The sequence below is a fragment of the Aphelocoma coerulescens genome, chromosome 3 (genome assembly GCF_041296385.1).
Source record: "Aphelocoma coerulescens isolate FSJ_1873_10779 chromosome 3, UR_Acoe_1.0, whole genome shotgun sequence".
In the NCBI taxonomy this organism is placed as follows: domain Eukaryota; kingdom Metazoa; phylum Chordata; class Aves; order Passeriformes; family Corvidae; genus Aphelocoma; species Aphelocoma coerulescens.
Window position 1 is genome coordinate 21,446,119 of NC_091016.1, and position 18,410 is coordinate 21,464,528.

General features: G+C 36.0%; 1 protein-coding gene across 25 annotated transcripts in view; it reads right to left on the minus strand.

Annotated features, from left to right (window-relative positions):
* The window catches only part of NRXN1 (neurexin 1), a 681,973-nt gene that overhangs the window by 572,847 nt on the left and 90,716 nt on the right, over positions 1 to 18,410 (minus strand). Inside the window, exon 1 of one of the 25 annotated variants that reach the window (XM_069009418.1) lies at positions 17,602 to 17,647. The exons of 23 other annotated variants lie outside the window; for them this stretch is intronic. Coding sequence is in view for 1 of the 2 variants with exons in the window: in XM_069009415.1 (XP_068865516.1) it covers positions 12,431 to 12,464 (34 nt within the window). In the remaining variant the exon portion in view is untranslated. Of the gene's footprint in view, positions 1 to 12,430; positions 12,503 to 17,601; positions 17,648 to 18,410 lie in introns of those variants that run through there. One more of the 25 variants, XM_069009415.1, reaches the window with a different exon arrangement.

Sequence of the window (18,410 nt, forward strand, 5' to 3'; positions counted from 1 at the left end):
TTTACAAACGTAGGAGCCATTTCTATACTGCAATGGGATGAGGTAAGTCCCTGTGGCACATGTGATGCTCAGGCTGAGCATGTGGCCCAAGAAGGCTCCAGATTGCATCCAGATTTGTAGCCGAGTATCCTTTTTTGATTATGATTCAATGAATCTCACATCAACACTATATCTGTAATAGCCAACGTCGACAAAATGTGTCACTTCACAGAAAGTTCTGAAAACCCAGTTTTTATGGGATTTTTAAAAAAAAAACAAAAAAAGTTTTTAAACTCCAGATTTTCCTACAGAGGAGGAATTATATTTTGATCACAAAGGCCTAAAGCAAATATAAAGATTTTTTTAATTTTATTGCTCTGTTATGGACTTATGATATGCTGATTCCTAAAGATAAAAAAAGTACCTTTGAAGTCAGAATATTACCTAGTAAACAACCTTTCAGTTGTTTTCCTTGGCTTACTTCTTATGACCTCCAAAACCACTTAAAGAACTTTCTTAATTTAAATAAAGCTCAAGGTGGTAAAGTTTACAGGGTTCTCTCCAACATAGCTGGAGGTGGTACCTTTGTTCAAGCACTCATTAACAAGGAACCAATCAAATAAAAAACATACTTAGATGACAGAAACCAAAGAAACATCAATGTCTTGTCTACACAAACTTCTACCAGAGAGTGCTCCTGTAAGGTTCTTGGTTCCACTCCAGCTGCTACATTTCAGTAAATAAAAAGTCCTTATAACACAATTTGCAGCAGAAGCTGAAAATGCTCACCCTTAGTCTGGCTGTCTGCAGTGTGGAGTAGAGATGTTAACCATGGCAACGCTGAATAAAGATCAGATCCTTAACCTAGTGTACACTGTCAAGATGGAGAGGTTTCTCTATAACAGATTTTTGAAGAAATAACCCAAACCATCAACTTAAAAATCTGGTTCATGAAGTTTTTTCAATGACAATTAAGATGATTCTCTTTTAAAGGGTTATTATTTTGGGCTCCTTTTTGCACAGAATATATAAGCATCCCTTCCTATAAAAAAAAAATAGAAATACTTTTAGCAGTATTTTATTTGCTTTTCTAATGTATTTATTAATATAGAATCACTCTTCAGAGCATCTTATCAATGACTTAGCAATATATGTCAAACATCACTTGAAATCAAAACTGAGGAAGACACTATAAAATAGACAAATGTACTATAAAATAAATATATCTCCTCTCTAACTTAGCTTGATTGTTCAGGTCTTATTTTAAGGTTATATGAGAGAGAGGACACAGTTCTCTCTCCTGGGAGGCGTTGGTTTGCTTTACTACTGATCCCTGCTCAGACATGTGCATGAAGATAACGTTAATTTATGGAAGAAACTCTCCAAATCTGATTCTTGATTCTTGCCTTTCTCCCACCCTACACAAGCTTCAGCCACGATGCTGCTCAGGTGAGGTTCTGAAGCTACACTGAGGCATTGTATTTGATTAAATAAATGCATAGTACAGAGTTCTTGAGGAGCACTCAAACTGTCTTAAAATTTAATGTTGTTTATGACAAACATCCATCAGCATCCTGCTACCTTCCTACCACCTGATACCTGTCAGCATGTTCAAAGTGAAAAATCAGCTTGTAAAAAAAAAAAAAAAAAGTTTAAATTTTGGAAAGAAATTGGTATGCACCTCATCAGGCAGAGGGTGAAGAAAGTAATCTTTTTTTTGCAGAGTATGACATCCTTATTACAGGGAGGGATGCAATAGGGAGGGTGCACAGAAGAAGTGAGTCAGCACAGTAAACATACACAAACGTGAGTGTTATCAGAGTATTTCACCTTTTGCATACTAGGGGTCATTGCACTTTAGTTGCAGTGATAATACTGCAGGACTCCTGGGTACAGCTTGTATCTGAAGTGAAAGTGATTTTTCTACTATTCATGTATGTTAAAAAAAGGTGCTTCTGTCAAAACAATCAATTGGGAATAATTTAGGACAGTAAGCATTGCTGGGTATTAAAAAGAACTTCTATCCTCTCTCTGGTTTGCAGAATTTAACTTTTCCCTATAAAAGCATCCTTTATCAGACAGAAGTGAGGTGTTAATACCAACAGATTTTCTTATCACAATGTATGTCTTGTTATCCAAAATATTGCCTGAATTTATATTATGATGGTGAAGAAGGCTCAGGATCTAAGTCTTCAGATCTTTTATCTACTGCAGTAGATTTTAAAAGTCACATGCATTGTGCATGTTGAACATACTGAACAGGGGAATGTTCTCTAAGAGAAAAAGATGTTATCAATACTTTAGGAGATGCCAGAAGGAATAAGGTCTTTCCTGACAAACATGTATATGAGGACATGAGGTTCTCTATAGATAATTATTGACATAGAGTGGGAAAATATCATGATCATTTAGAATAAGCACAGTAATAGGAGTGGCAGAGCTTTTTAAAGCCTTCCTTACCAGCTTGTTTTCCTACCCTCTGGAAGTGCTGTTGAGAATGAAGTGATTTTCATTGTAGTAATGAATCTACTATTAATTACAAATTTTATAGACAATTTACTGAAATCACATCACATTTTTAAAGACAGTGATACTCTGGAGAAAAGTGTTGAAGGTTAAGTTATTTATAAAATATGAAAACAAAAGTATTGCTAGTTTCATATATTCCACAAAAGATACTTACTACTAATTTTTTAGTTTAAACTTGCTTCTTAAAAAATTATTAAGAACAATTCCTATCATTTTTGGAACAGGAAAATTATCTGTGGTGATCTCAGAGCACATTCTGACATCTAGTAGCTTTTAAGAAAAGTAACAAAACCAGAAGTTTCACACTCAAGCAAAGAAACATTTTTAACAGTTCTTGCTCTTCATATACAAACTCTACTCAGTGATAAGAAGATTACAGAAAAAAAATAAAAGAGGATATTGAGCAAGCTGCCTGCTGAACAGCTTTTAATTCTTCATGTAAGCAACAGGATGCAAACATTTGAAAAGCTACTTAATTTTAGGGGCAAAGACATCAAGCACAAAAGGTCCATGTAAATCTTATCACTGCCAAGTTTAGCAAAATGAGGACAGCATGCAAGTTTACAGGCAATGAAGGATTTCACTGGCAGCAGGACAGTTTGCAGATGGGTTTAAACACTAATATTGGAAGGAAGAGATTTAAAATTTTGAAAGTAAGGGAGAAGAAAAGGTCTTTCCTCATTTCATTCTCTTCTCCCTGAGGCTTCCCTCTTCTGGCCTTTTCAATCTCCCTTTGTTCCAAGACTGCTTCAGATGGGAGCAAGAGGGAAAGGAAAGCCTGTTTAACTAGCAGAGAGCACAGTGCCATCTTTCCCCATGCAGGAAGAGGCTCTCACATCTTCTCTCTCAGTTGGCTCAGTCATTTGTGAGATGTTTGCCAGGCTCTCTCCTAGGTGCTCTGAACAAATGCTGCAGCACTCTGGGGGAACATTCAATATGAATGGGGCAAGAGAACGTGCAGAACAATTTCGAACACTTTCCTGGGGAAAGCACTTTATTTTATCTGTTTTCATCTGAAAACAGCAAGAGATCACTCCACCAGAAAAATATTCCTGAATTTCATTAGCACAGCTAGGGATTTCCAACTGGGTACCAACTGGTACAACTTATATCCATGTATATATTTTCTGCTGTATGTCAAGGAGTTGGCTGTATCTTGGGAACATTGTAGTTCTGGCTGATTCAGCACAGCCAAAAATCTGCAGCCAAGCATTCAGTAATAGGGGCTTAGAGCAGGGAATAAGGATTTACAAGTCAGTCATTTTTATTTGTAAAGGTAAAGAAAGTCACTGGCTTATGAATGTCAGATCAACTGAAGTTCCCATACGATTTCTTACTCCTATAGGATAATAAAAATACATCACCAGTTACAGAGAAATGCACAATAACTCCACAAAAAAATGTGGCTTTATTTGCAGACCTAAAAATAATTTTGTAACTATTTTCCAAATATATAAGATTTAAATTTATTTTGCTAACAAAATAAGTAAGAAAAAGAAATATAGGATTTATCTGTCTACAGCATATTATCTGTAATGTTTTCCCATGATAGAAATATTTCCACAGCTTGAGGTCTGAGATCTTTCTTGTTATAGTTCGGAGAAAGTGTGGAATTGCAAAACATATCCTAAATATTTATAAAATGGAGCAATGGCATGGAACATGAAACACCAAAATCTTTAGAGTGTCTACTATGCTCAGCATTTGGTAAGTCAACGCTTAGTACTTTACCTATGACAGCATTATAGGTGACTTTTCTGAGAAAATAAAGATACAAAAGATGAATTATAGGCCCATACAAAACTATGTCGTATTAAAACTGAGATTTAAGACCAACCTAAAGAAGCAGCTTTGGGTTCAGTATCTAACATTACCAGAAAAGTGAAGTTCCCATGAAGCAGTGCTCTGTCACCATGGCAACCTTGCAAGGTAGCACAAAAGGGTTCATCTTTATGCAACGCAGTTTTATAAAATCCATCATCCTAAATGTGACAGCATGTACGATCTTGTGGGTCTGCTGTGACACCACAATGTATAGGAGTTATTAAATATAACCAATGCCTCATTTATTACCAGTTAAAGGAGCTACCTTTTAAATGCAAATGTTGAAAATTAAAATGAAGGGTTTAATCAATAAAGCTCCCCAACCCTAAATTACCATGGGGAGAGTAACAATATGGGCTTGCCGACATTGTGTTTTAAAATATTAATACCAAGATCTGTGCTTATTTTTGACAACTGTAACATGACCTTTAGAAGTAAAAGTAATAAAAACAGTATGACCACCATTTTTTGAAATAAAACCCTGTAATCTCAAAGCATAAAAGATATACTAATGAGTGATTACAAAGGGGATTACAGTGCAACCTAGTGAGTATATCTTTAACAATTCACAAGGCACTGCTTTTACCACATAAATATAATTTATTATACTTAAAACCTGCTTGAGAGCAAGGTTACCTGGCAAAACTGCAGCAGGTGCTCCAGGTTAATTTGATTCAAGTTATTTTCTGCAGCATGTCTAATTGTGAATGGCTCTGCCTATTGATCTCTTGCCAAGATCAATAAATTTTTTTTCATCTCTGTGAAGCACACAGGGAGAAGAAAGAAAAAAAAGGCTTAAAATAGATTTCTTGCACAGCAGATGGTATCTTTTTTTTTTTCTTTTTCCCCAAATGTCATTCTTATTGTGAAAAAATCATACTAAAAGTCTCTAGAAGGGAATTAAACTAAAGCCTGCAAACTGTAGTGAATCATATACTTTCAAATACTGTGATGAGGTCTTATTTTTCCTAATGTTTGTTTGGCTTTTTTTTCATACAGCATATATAAATCTAGAGAAAGATATTTTAAATGACCTTTAGGATGTCAGAACATGCACGATATTGGCTTAGTGAATGTAAAGAAAACTCACAACCTTCTCATGAAATTGCACCATAAATTGAACATTTTCTTTTTTTTCCCCTTATTAGGGTATAAGCTCATGAACTCAGGCTTGGAGTCAGTAATAGAAATATACACCCAGATGCAGCTTGGTTTCAAAGGTTTTGTTTGTAGGTTAGTGTGACTAACAGTCACGTCTCTCAAGCAAATGTCTTCGTGTGTCACCAGTACAATTCATATTCTTCAGAAATAACCAAGGTTTTGAGAATACTTAGACTAGGGAAGGCATAGATGTGCTTTTCAAATAAGTATAGAATATAGTCTTGTTAAGGGCAGAAACTAAAGTCAGGATTATCTGCAGAACCATCTTCTCATGTAAGTGCTTTTTGAATTCCAAGTGAACTCGTAAGGGAGGGAAAAAATGATACGAATGCTATGCCATGTGTCATAAGGACAAGAGAGCACTTTTCCAGCTTTCCTACTCCTTTTCACAGGAGTCTGATGACAGAAGATGGACTATTAACACAGGTTAGCCAGGTTTCTGGGACTTACCCCAGCAGGAAAGAAAGCCCTGCATTGCACACAGCTGGCAAATAGGCTCCCTGGCACCACTTCACATGACTCTGCCACAATGCAGAACCTCCCTCAAGAAGCACTGTTTCCCATAAATCCTTTGATGGGGTAATGGGACATTTGAAGTTACATAATTTTTCATGAGTACTTCTGAGGTGGCCCGAAATCCAACAGCCACTGAATTAGATCCTTGCTGCTAGTAGAATTTATGAAACAGTATAAGTTTTCATAAAATATACCCACTTCCTCTTTTGCCCCTTTCTTGCTCCCTGATTGCTCACATGAACATAGAGTTTTATAAATGTGCAGCTAAGGCCTCATTCTTCAATATGACTATGAGCAATGGAAAAAAATCTTCAACAGAATGTAGAGAAAAATAACATAAATAAATCTGTAAATGACATCCAGAGCCTTCCAGCCTTTCAAAGACAGCACCTTGAAAGGGGTATTGCTGCTGACCTACCATCAGCATGCTGTGACTAAGATTTCATACTGAAGCAGTTGTAAATTAATCAAACAGTTCCTGGTCCTCCCCCAGAGCAAAATTGAATGGGGAGCAGATAAATGTCAAATACAGCAATTTGGCTTTAGGTTGCAAGCCCTAAGGCATATTTTATTATTCCCATGCCTGAAGATCAAACCATTCAGACATCAAAACCACATATTTCTTCTTATAAAGATAATCTCTTTAAAAACAAAGATTATTCATATGAAGTGTAATAGTTAGAGGCTTATATTTATATTTTACAGCAAACCAAACCCAGAAAAATGTTTAAAATCTACTTAGCACATCTATGCTTTTCCTTGCATCATACAACAGAGCCATGTTTGATTGACTACAAATTTTATCAGTAAGAGAACATGATGAAAAACAGCATCAATGGTCAGAAGAGTCTGAGCAATTTTATCTTAACAACAGCCTATTCCCAGCCCTGAAAACAATTTTTTCTTAGCATTGCTCATATTAAAACTGCATCTTAAATAATACAGTATTGTATCCTCATCTGTGTTATAATCTTAATACAATAATTAACACTAACTGCTTACCACCTTTGATTCAGAAATTATTTTTAATACTTGTGGAACTTGATATCTTCACAGTATAATCTAATTTATTCTCTGCCATTAATTTATGACCTAGTTTATTTTTGTGATGGGGATAGTTTCTGCATGCTTGTGCAAATAGTTGAGTGTTAAATAGTAATTTTCTTCCTATATATTTCACATACTAAAAAAAATAGAGAAATTTTAGAATAATTCTTTTAAATTTCTGTAAGATGTAGGGTTTTAAGTTACCAAAAATAATAAGGCTGAACTGCCAACCTCATTTTAATCAAGAAGAATTTTGCCATGGACTTCAGTAAGGCTGGGATATTGTCCTTACAGAGCTTAACTAATAAACAAGTTCACAGACAAATTATTGATTAAAAGTAGAGTTAAGATTACTCCATAAAGCTTAGAGAGAAAAAATGTCAATATATTTAAAGTTTTGATGTGTCTGAGTAATCTGATTTTAAATTGCTTAATTCAATTAAAAGCTTCAAAACGGAATTTATACAAACACAAAATTAGTGACTGAGTTTCATACTATTCAATCTACTGCTTTTTCACACTGATAAAAATACATCAATTTATTATAAACATTTAAATCCCCTACACTTTTATAAATGATACCAAAAATTAAAGTGTATTTTAATGACATAATCTGCCATAAAAGTCTTCCATTAAAGCCTGAAGTTAAAAAAAATTGCTTCAGCAGCTTTTGATTATTTCAAGGCATAGATTGAGGGATGTGTATTTTAATTTCTTAGAAGCAGAGAACAAAGAATGCCCCATACAAGAGAGATGGATCATAGCAAAGCAGTACTGCAAGTAAAAAAAACAAACAATATTGAATCAATAGTAATATTAGCTATATTGATGACCCTTTTCATTACTATCATTCTGAACACAAAACAAATTTGTACCACATCAGCCTGCCAATAATATCTGTGGGCTGTGTGAAGGTGAGCAGGTGGGGCCTTTCTCCATTTTCCTACGAGTAACTCAATCGTAAGAGCAGCACTCTCAATTTACCACATAAGCAGATTAGTAGCTTGTTTCATGGCAGAATATTGGCTTTTCTAGAGTTATATCCAATTCCTTTCCAGTAAATATTACCACTGTCTACTCTCTTACATATTTAGAGCAATTAGTTGTTAATACCAAGGGATGGACTATGGAAACTTTTCTCACTGTGAAGAAACCACCTCTCACATATCTGTGCCACAAAACTGCTCTGCCAGCTCGGAATTCACCACAGAGGAATTCACCACGAGTGATCTCCAGCATCTTTAGCCTATTGAGGACTCCTTCTTAGCAGAAAGGTGCCATTTGAAATTAGTGGTCCATCCTTGACAGCCTCTTTCATTGCTTGACCACAATGGACTTACTGCCTGACATGTCTTCTCCTGTACTTCCAGCGCACTCTCCTGGGCTTTACACTCATCCTGCTTGGCAACTGGCAGTAGCTCCAGAAAAATCTGGCTGCAGATTTAATAAAGCATTAAATTTAATAACTCGGTGAAATTTCATTCTGTGCCATGCTTGCAGGTTGAAACCTTGCTTATCAGAGTGGGGGCATTTCCTGCAGCTGAACAGTAAGACCTGGATATAGGGCATCAATTGCTTTGTCCTTCCCTCCAAAAAAAACCCACAGAATAGTAGAACTTCCATGGAAGATTCCAAAGGAGTAAAACTGTGGAAAAAATATTGGTTTTGCAATCTCTGTCCTTATTTTAATACATAAAGCCCACTGAAAAATCATTGAATTGTTCAGGTTGGAAAAGACATCTAAGATCATCATCCAGCTGTTGACCACTGTCAACATTTATGTGCATTCTTTCTCTAAGACAACTGAAATCAAGATAACAACATAAGTAATTTCATAATAAGAGGTAGAATTATCATACAAAAAGGTAGTTATCTGTGGACATTTGATAATATAATTCATATGCAAATTCTCAATAGACATCTAAGGCATTTTCCCTCAATCCTACCTTGGGTACTAACAATTGTTTTACTTAAGGAAGTTATTAAATCATTGAAAGTTGATCTGTAATTCTAGAAACTCAGCTTCTAACATTTGCAGAAGGCTGCATTTGATAGCTAAAATGGAACCTCAGACTTTTCATTACAAGATGATATGCCAAGCTCAATGCATTGGATAGCACCTCATTCAGCACACCTCAATTTTCACACTTTCATTGACTTTTATAACAGCAGATGGGTCCTGAGCCTCTGAGTTCTGGAAGGGAAATAATTTTACACCCCATATATTCTAGGCTGATCAAAACCTTAAATCTTTTCTGAGTGCATCTCAGTCAGTAAGAATAAAAGATTTGTGTATGTGAGATTGCACCATGCTGGTGATTCTGCTGTGTGTTGTGGATCAACCTGTTTCATGGAAGTGACTCTGCTCTCCTTGCTTAAGGAAGGCTCCAGGCTACAGCTCAGCCCAATTCCTAGCTTTGGGATTAGCTATGATGCAAAGATTCTACATATTGCTTTAGCCTTCTTCTGCTTAGACCTTCTTTCCAGACCCTTAATAGGCAAGAAAAGGAGGTCAAAGGTCTAATAAAGACCTTGCCCAGTATTTACAGACTAATCAAATGGTAATCTATCTCACACTTTAATGAGTTGCTTAAATCAGGTTAAGAGTCTTTGACCGTCATTACAATTAGAGACGCATATTTTTTGAGCTACTTTAAAATAAAAGGGTTTAAAATAATAGAGTTCAAAGCAACAAACAAAAGGTACAAGTTGCCAAAAAACGCCACAGAGCTGTGGCCATGGGTGTGCATTCTTAACGCTGTCACGTTGGAATGCCAAAACTGAGACGTAAGCAAATTACAAACGCAGATTTTGATAAGCGCTTTTTAGATCTCACATCCTCTACTCAGCAACCTCACAGTTTTCACTTTGACAGTACTAAAATTCCCACAGAACCCAAAGGCATTTTATATTTCCCCTTCTATTGCAGAACAAGCCTGTGTGCTGAGGCGAGGTTTGTGCATTCTGGCGGGCAGGATTTCTCCAACCCTTTGGTAAGATCTCTGTTATCATTGCAAGGCTTAGGTCCCCCTTTGGAGAGCTGGCCTTCAGTATGAAAGGATTTTTTTTTTTTTCCTGCAAAATTAATGGTAAGAAAGATTGACTGCCTCTGGATGTATAATTCAATTTGAAGTATCTGAAAAATGTTACTGAAAATCACCTCTATTTGCCAAAAGCTGACAAGCTATTTGCACAAAACCATGGAAAGAATTCTGGGAGATGTCAATAATGAATAGGATAAATGTTCTCAAGCTTGATAACTAAAGGGAGTTTGCTGATAAATTTTGAATGCCCTCAGCATGCTCTAGAGTCATGTTATATAGATATTGCTCCTGGATTTATTAAAAAAAAAAAAAGGGGTTCTGAAAAAGGGCCACTTTTGTTTTGGATTATTTGACATTTTAGTGCATTTAAGTAATGACTAAATGTATGTAATGTCTGTATGTTATTTCCTTGTAAAATGTTTAGATTTAAGAAATAGTGAAGGTTTTTGGGGTTTCTTTTCTTTTTCCATGCTTAGATATAAAAAAATTCAACACATTTCTTTAGGGGAAACACAAATGTTTGGGCACCATATTCAGGCACATTATTAAATAATAACATATATTCTACCTAGTTGCTTCTCTCCACTCTATTTTCTTATACATTTATATTTCACATAAGACTCGAAGCATTTTTGCTTCAAGGTCTTTTAAACTATAATAATAATGTGGTTTTGAAACAGTCATCTAGAATACCTAACAGCATATGTAAGAGTTAAGTATCTTTTCCTACTTTTAAAAGGCGATAACAAAATGTTTATGTTCTGGAGAATCAGAGGTTATTTGATCTATTTACCTTTATTTAAGGTTAAGATACACAAAACATAGTAGAACTTTTAGTGGAAATGGACAGAAGATCTATTTACATGTCATCGGTAAAAAAGGTATGAGGTAAAACTGGGTTTGACTGTCCCCACTTGCTAATTTCAGAGGCAAAATTCTTTCTGCTGTCTTACGCGGGTTTTTTTGCTCATTGCTTCCTTCTTTTGCCACCATTTTCACCTCCTTGATTATGTGAGAGCACTCTGCTACTCAGTTTTGCCCCAGGACCTAATCTGGTTAGGCAAATATTATAGACCTTTGCTTAAGACCTAGAGGTCTTCAGTTTTTGTCTTCAATAACCTTCCTCTTGATACAGATCTACTTCGTAACACCCTTCTTCACAAGGTCTCTTTTAAGACCTTGGATTTAAATCATCTCTGCTAAAGTACATACAGCTCTTTTTAATTCACTGTATTTGCAAAGATTCTTTGCTGATGTGCAGGTGATCAAATCAAGTCTATAGCCTAAATATTTAATACTACTTTCAAAGAAAGGAATTAAAATACAGTAATGAGGGGAGGAGAATGGTTGAAGGAAGCCTTTCTCTCTCGAAAAGTGTTGTCATGAACTTAATATTAAGTAATTTTGTTATCAAATCAATTATGAAAATTGAAGATATGGAAGCGTTGAAGTGCCTTTGACAGAAATGTAGCACTGTTGAATCCTGATCACACATCAAAAGTGACAGAAATGCATACGCAGGGTTCTTCTTTTTAAAGACTAAATGAACAACCAGAGAGCTTGCACAAGGCACATCTTCCACGTCTCTCAAGCAGTTTTCTATACATTTTCAAGCCAAGCCAGGATCAAGGACTGCTAGGTCTGGGTTTTCCACTTCTAAATTGTGATCCACTCCCACAGCAACGTGTCTTTTGCCTTCACATTCTTCTAAACTTCTCCCTTTCCTGACCCTTGGAATGTAAGTAACAAAGTGGATGAGGGGTTGGCTTTATTCAAGGTTTTATTGGAGTCTACTGAGTATTGGAACAGTCAGTCCTAGGAGAAAACACTTGGCAGGAAATAGCTGTGGTATTTTAAAAATTTGGGAGCTGTTACCTTACCTTTCTCCTAGCAACAGGGGCACACCGTCAGTAGGAGAAAAGAATGGAATAATAAAATCTTTTATACCTGTACTTCTATGGCCCTTCAGAACATTCCTGCCTTCTTTGAGACTTCACAAACACAGGTAATTTTCAAATCTGTCTAGAACCAGATTTAAAGGTCAGGACACTGAAGTTTCCCCACGTAGTTTTGTACTTAATGTCTTAGTTTTTCAGAGGAAAGTTTTGAATACAATAATCCAGAACAGGCTGCTCTGACTACCTTGTGCCAGAAGTCATTGTCCTCCCACGCTGCAAGCATCTCAGAGGTGCTACAGGTACTTAATTAGCAAAGAGCTTCACAAAAGAAAGCTCAATGTTCACACTATAAGGAAAAACGATGTCCTTCAGGAAAAAGGAGAGACAAGAGATGCATAAAGTTTTAGTGAAGTCCTTGTCAGCTTTACTCACCGTTTTTGTATTCTCTGAGCTTTCCACTTAGCATAAGAAAAAGAACCTCTTTCTTTCAGTCCATATTCACACTACTGCCTTGATCTTTGGAAAACTGAACACCTTCAGTGCACGATAATTAAGTGCACCTGTTATCCAATTAGTATTTCATTGGTCTCCACACATGCAGTGGCTTTGTTCTCAGACCACAGAAACCCTGTTTATGACTCAGTTTAAAAAAACCCAAAACAACAATCAACAACAAAACCCAAAAAACAACCCCAAAACCAAAACAAAGCAGAATGAAAAAAAGCCCAAATGCAACTTGCATAGCCTCTAAGAAAAGCTGAAATACAGAAAGAAATAATGCTAATTTATGTAACAATACACACCTATCAACAAAATTCAAATTTTCTCCTCTTTCTTCATGGCTCTGTGTTTCTGCTGATAAATTTCTCCTCCCAAACCATCCCAGATTGCACTAATGTCTGCTTGGTTTCATTCTTAGTGGCTGTTTACAGACAAACCCACTACAGTAAGCTCAAACACTGAAGCAGTCAGGGGTGTTCCATGTAGAGTTACTAAAATCAAATTATCTAGATTTTGAATCAGACACGTTCTGGAGTACTGGAAAGCAGTTTTTTCAAATAACATGCCTGGCCAAATCAACAGTCATGACCACACTTCACAGATAAACATCTGCTGAAACTGTCAGCAGATGCACCATGGGCAAAATAGGAACTGAGAACCGTTTTTTGAGAAAGGAAGTTCATGCTTTAACTGCCAATTAGGTTTTCCTCAGTTCTTTAGCATAATGACAGACATTGAGCAACGATGAACGCATCAGGGCTTCATCAGTTCTCCCTCAACAATCTCTCTTGTAAACAGATGCAACACGAGATGAGAAAAAAAAATAAAACATATTGTATATCTAAAGGAAAAAAAATTGTGTGGTGCTTTTCTCCGATGTACTCATTTATGTGAATTTGAATATTATAATCCAACATAAATTATACAAAATGACCTAATTATAACTGCTGGAGGGTCTAGGGCTGTTTTTTGTTGGCTTATTTACATTTTGGTTTGCTTTCTGCTGTCAATTCCTCTGTATCAGCCTTCAAACATATGATAGCATCCTTGTAGTGACATTTTAATATGCCCTGTTCTCAAACACTCCTCAAAAATTAATTCTCTGAGAATACCAGATGCCTCCAGTTGTGAGGGATGACACTGAGACCAAGAAGGAAGCTGCTCAGAGAATTTCTAAAGTGCCCACGCTCACTGTGCAGCAGCACAAGAGGAACCAGGGCATGGATTTGCCACGTATTTGAAGCCTGTTTCTTCTGTAAGACACCAGTATGGCTTGAACACAATCCAAAGGCATGGAAAAATTGCACTCAGCTTTTCCTTAGGTGATGATGTCCAGTTTGCCATTCCCCTATGGCTTTTCCCAACAGAGTAAGTTCACTGATGGCTGTATAAGTACCAGCTTCATTAAGGACACAGAGGTAGATTAGAAAACAAGGACAGACGTGCCAAAAGAGAGGCTTCCTCTTAACTACACATAGAGATGCTTCCATATTATATATTCATAATTAATGCATAAAGTAATAAGGAAAAAAATGTAGGAGAGACTTTTTTTTCCCCATCCAAGTGAATATGCTTTTGCATTTTCCCCAATGACGAAAATCCAGTTTCTTGTACATACATTTGACCCATTGTATTAACAAATTGTCAAACAATAAGATGTTCAAAACTCAGACACTGTTAAGTCTACAAGGTATGTAGCTGAACACCAGTAATGAGGCACAGAAGATATACCTCAAAAATTTAGTTTTCTTTCTCCTCCTCTCTGATAGTTAACATGTATTATCAGGGAAAGGTCTGGAATTCTTTTAAACTAGAAATATTCTAACTTCATTGAATTAAATAACTCCTTAATTTTTTTCACATGTTCTGGGAGAAACTACATAGTCCCATTTGTCTTCTTGAATTTTAGCAAATAACAGGATCTTTTCCTGGCTCCAGTAAAACTGAACATTAAGAAAGTATTTGAAGTCTTCATGAATAAAGATAATTCTGATGTAGAATAATAAGTCCTTCAGTAAAGTAGCCTATGATTCCATCCTCTCCTTTTGTGTGAGCATATTGCAACTAAAGAAGACTACTTAATTCTCAATGAATATAAATTTGAATAGTGAGGTTCAAAGAGAAACTAAATATTAGAACACTGTTCAGTCTTTAAAATGAAAAGACTCTGGGTCTTATAAGTTTGAATCTTTCTTCTGTCTAATTCAGAGCATTCTTATGGGACTGTTACCCTCTAGTTTATAACATTTCCTAGATTAGATCACAATTTCTATTCCTCATTTAATTTGTCAGCTTTAAATATGCGTTTTTCCCTGTATAAAAGGGCAGAAATGGACAGCTCCAGTTTTGCTGCACAAATAATTCACTACAATATTTTGCCCAGGGTTTATCTGGTATAGCAGTCACTGCATGACATGGTAAGCTTATTTCTTACAGTATGACTTGAAGACCTCCACAACCTGTTGTAAATGTGTTATGAGAACCTGTATAAAGTAAAAATACTGAATAGCATAATGCTCCTGAAAATGAGATTAAGTGCAGTATTCAATTTAAAGTATTCAAAATAAATAACCGCAGCAAAGTGCTGAAGTTTGAGAAAGATTAATCTCCCTTTGATTCAGACTTCCATATATGTTTGAGGTTTTCCCATGAAGGTGTTTCAGTTTTCATGTTACATCCTGGCTTAAGGGAATGCTTTGAATGTTTTTTCCAGTTAGTCTGTAAGGGCTTGACTTGGGGGAGCTCACCGATACATAATTCCATCTACACAGGAAACACCATAAAAGTGTCACTAATAAAGCAAAAGTGGTGGGGCTCTTTTAATGTCTGACAATTTTCTTACATGTTACCACAGTAATTTTTCTATTCTGTGTGATTCATAGGCTTCAAGGCCAGAAAGGTTGTTTTTGATTATCTAGTCTCATTTCCTGCATAATACAAATTACAGGCTGTCAGCTAGTACATGAGAGACCTCCTCTTTAAGCAGTTTAATGGCTAAGAACCTAGGAAATGTATTTTTAGACTTTCTGAAGCCTGCTCTTCTGACTTGGGTCTCAAGAGTATGCCAACTAGGTAGAGGAGTATAGGCACATTCTTGCCTCCCAAGGTGGATAATTAGCATGACCTAGATATATGTACATTTCTGAGAGTTATATGTACTTATTAAAAGCTATAGGGCTGATATACAGATCTTTTAGGTGTTTTGAAAAGGAAAATATTAATTAAACTTTCATTTTGCTTTTATAACAGTTCAGTAAGTGTAGAGCTCTCAAAAACCCGTTTCTTTAACATGCCTATTCATTTCAGGGGCAACCAAAATGAATAGTCTTGTTAGCAAGGTGTAACTCAATCAGCTATTTTAGAACACTGGATAAATACCAAATATATGTGTTTTCCTGGAAGAGAGAATAAATGACACATAATGACACATGAGTAATTTTATTACATATTTGTCATTATATAAAGCATTTTAAAACCTGAGATAGAGCTGTTTCTGAGAGGCAAACTGATGAAGTACAGCAGGTTATATTTACCTGCTTATGTGACTATGTCCTGAATGCAGCTCCATGTATGTATGGTAAATGTGTATATGCTAATAAAAATTGTTGAGGAATTTGTCCTTTAGAATTGTGAATGACTTACTGTGTTTTACTCCATGTATTCAGTACTTTCCAATATTTTCAAAAGGAATATAGGGATTTATCCTCTTCACAGCAGCCTGAAAAGCCCCCTTCTTTGCTCTGGGGAAGTATGTAGTAGTAGAATAACAGTGGGACTCAGGAAGCTTTATGTAATGTTCAGAATATAGATTTGCCATAGATACTTTCCTGTCTCATATAGGATGTCTGGATACATATAACAACTCTATACAGATAAATGTGCTGCACAAGAATCTTACAAAATTACTAATTTCCAAGTCTAACTTTGTTGGTCCAGTCTTGCACTTAGATAGTTTTACATTATTCTTTTCTGAAATATAAATTTTCTTCCAATATTATAATACAGTCACAGTCATGGACAGTATTCTTATTTGAATAATTCACCGCAGAGAAGTATAGAGACAAAATTCTGCTAAGGACATTAAAAAATATCAGTGCATGATTGACACAGTCACAGCTGCATTTTCTGCATTTTAAGGTGCATAATGATGGAAGAACTTAGAGGGATACCTGCAAAATTCATGGTTTGCACAAGCATTTGGATAAAATGAAAGCACCAGTTTACTACTTGCAGCACAATGATGTGGGGGTGTTCAGGTAAATGAAGGTTAAATTAAAAAAGAACCTTTTGAAATCTCCCATCACCTTTGTGATGATGTAAACATATACTAGTGTTACAGTTCAATATAACTACAGCCAAATGACTCTTCTAAAATTGAAAACTGCATAACATCTAGTCAGTAGTTGCAGTTATCAAATATCCATTTAAATAAACATCCATTCATAGTGCAAATAGTATTGCCAAACAGGCATTTGGCTTTAAAACTAATTTATGCCTTGTTTTGCACAGCTTCAATAGTAAAATCACAACTTGCAAACATAGTTTTCAAAGGTGAATTGCCTGTAAAAGACTTTCATGGGGTTTTTAAAGAATTTCTTACTGACTTGGGGAAATACTGAATGTACCCTGTAAGTACCTGGTAAGACCAAGTGCTTAAGCAGAGCCATTAACTGAGAAAATAAAAGACCAGCTTGTATTACCAGCAAAATGCCTGCAATGCCCTTTTTCTGAGATCAAAAGTACTTATCTGGCACCTTTTTGATGTAACTCAGGTTCTTCCTAACAAAGAGACTCAGGTTCAATGAAGTAGGAAATCAAGTAAATTCTTCCTGACTTCTAGTCCTAAGGAGGGATGTTGCTCTTGGTTGGGTGTGGGGTCACTTCAGTACCAATGTAGCTGTCATCAGGAACCTCTCAGGTATTTTTTCAGCTAAAAAATGCTTCAAAAGCAGAATATTAATGGTCACAGAAAGATATTTAGCTTCCTTTCCTTTGGGTGGATACTCCTGAAAATGGAATAACCATGGCTCATGACATGGAATTCAGGATGGACCTATTAGCTAAGGGTAACTCCAGCAAAAATTTTCCAGACTTATACTCACTTAATGCTGAATTTTGCTTTCCAGGCAGACTCCCCTCTGTCTGAAGAATATGCAAAGGCAGATGAAAGGAATTAGACCCAGCTGCTTTTATTTCCTCCCACCCCCAATACAGAGAAGCTACTGAAGTCAATGCTGTGATGCCAACAGTGCCAGGTGTTCTGTGGTAGCCTCTTGTTATCCAAGGTTGCTTCTATACAGCTTTATTAGTTGCCAGTGAATCAGTCCAGATGCTTTCTTTCTTTAAAGAATAAATGTCTACTTTGAGTGGGAAAAAAAAAATGCACCAGAACCTCTAAGTCATAGCAGCAAATTACAAAAACTGCCTTTAATGAAATGCAGTGCTGATCAGAAAATTGTTGTAAGTGGGTGCCAACAGAAAAAAAACCCTTACCCTGAATATAGCTTTAATGAGGAAGAAAGGACTCCTTTCACTGGAACAAATTAATTCAATAAAAAGATTCAGTCATTTTTGTTTCCTCCCAAGTCTGGAAAAAAACATATCTGGATAACAGGTTGGTATCCATTAAAAGAATGATGAAGGCAGAATTTCATAGCAAAGCCCACGTTCCATGCTCCACACTCATTTCCTGTGAGAGTCTTCCTTTGTGCTCCTGAACTTCCCAGTTCATTGCACAATTTCACTGCTCTGCTAAATTGCTCTAGGTGGACCCTGAAGTACATATAGAAAGCTACCTTCAAGCAATTAAGAACATCAGGGTTATAGAAGGCTTTGAAAATCAGGAAAGAGGTACATTAGTAGTATCAGCACAAATAATACTGTTTAATTAAAAGGGTTTAAAGACAACTGG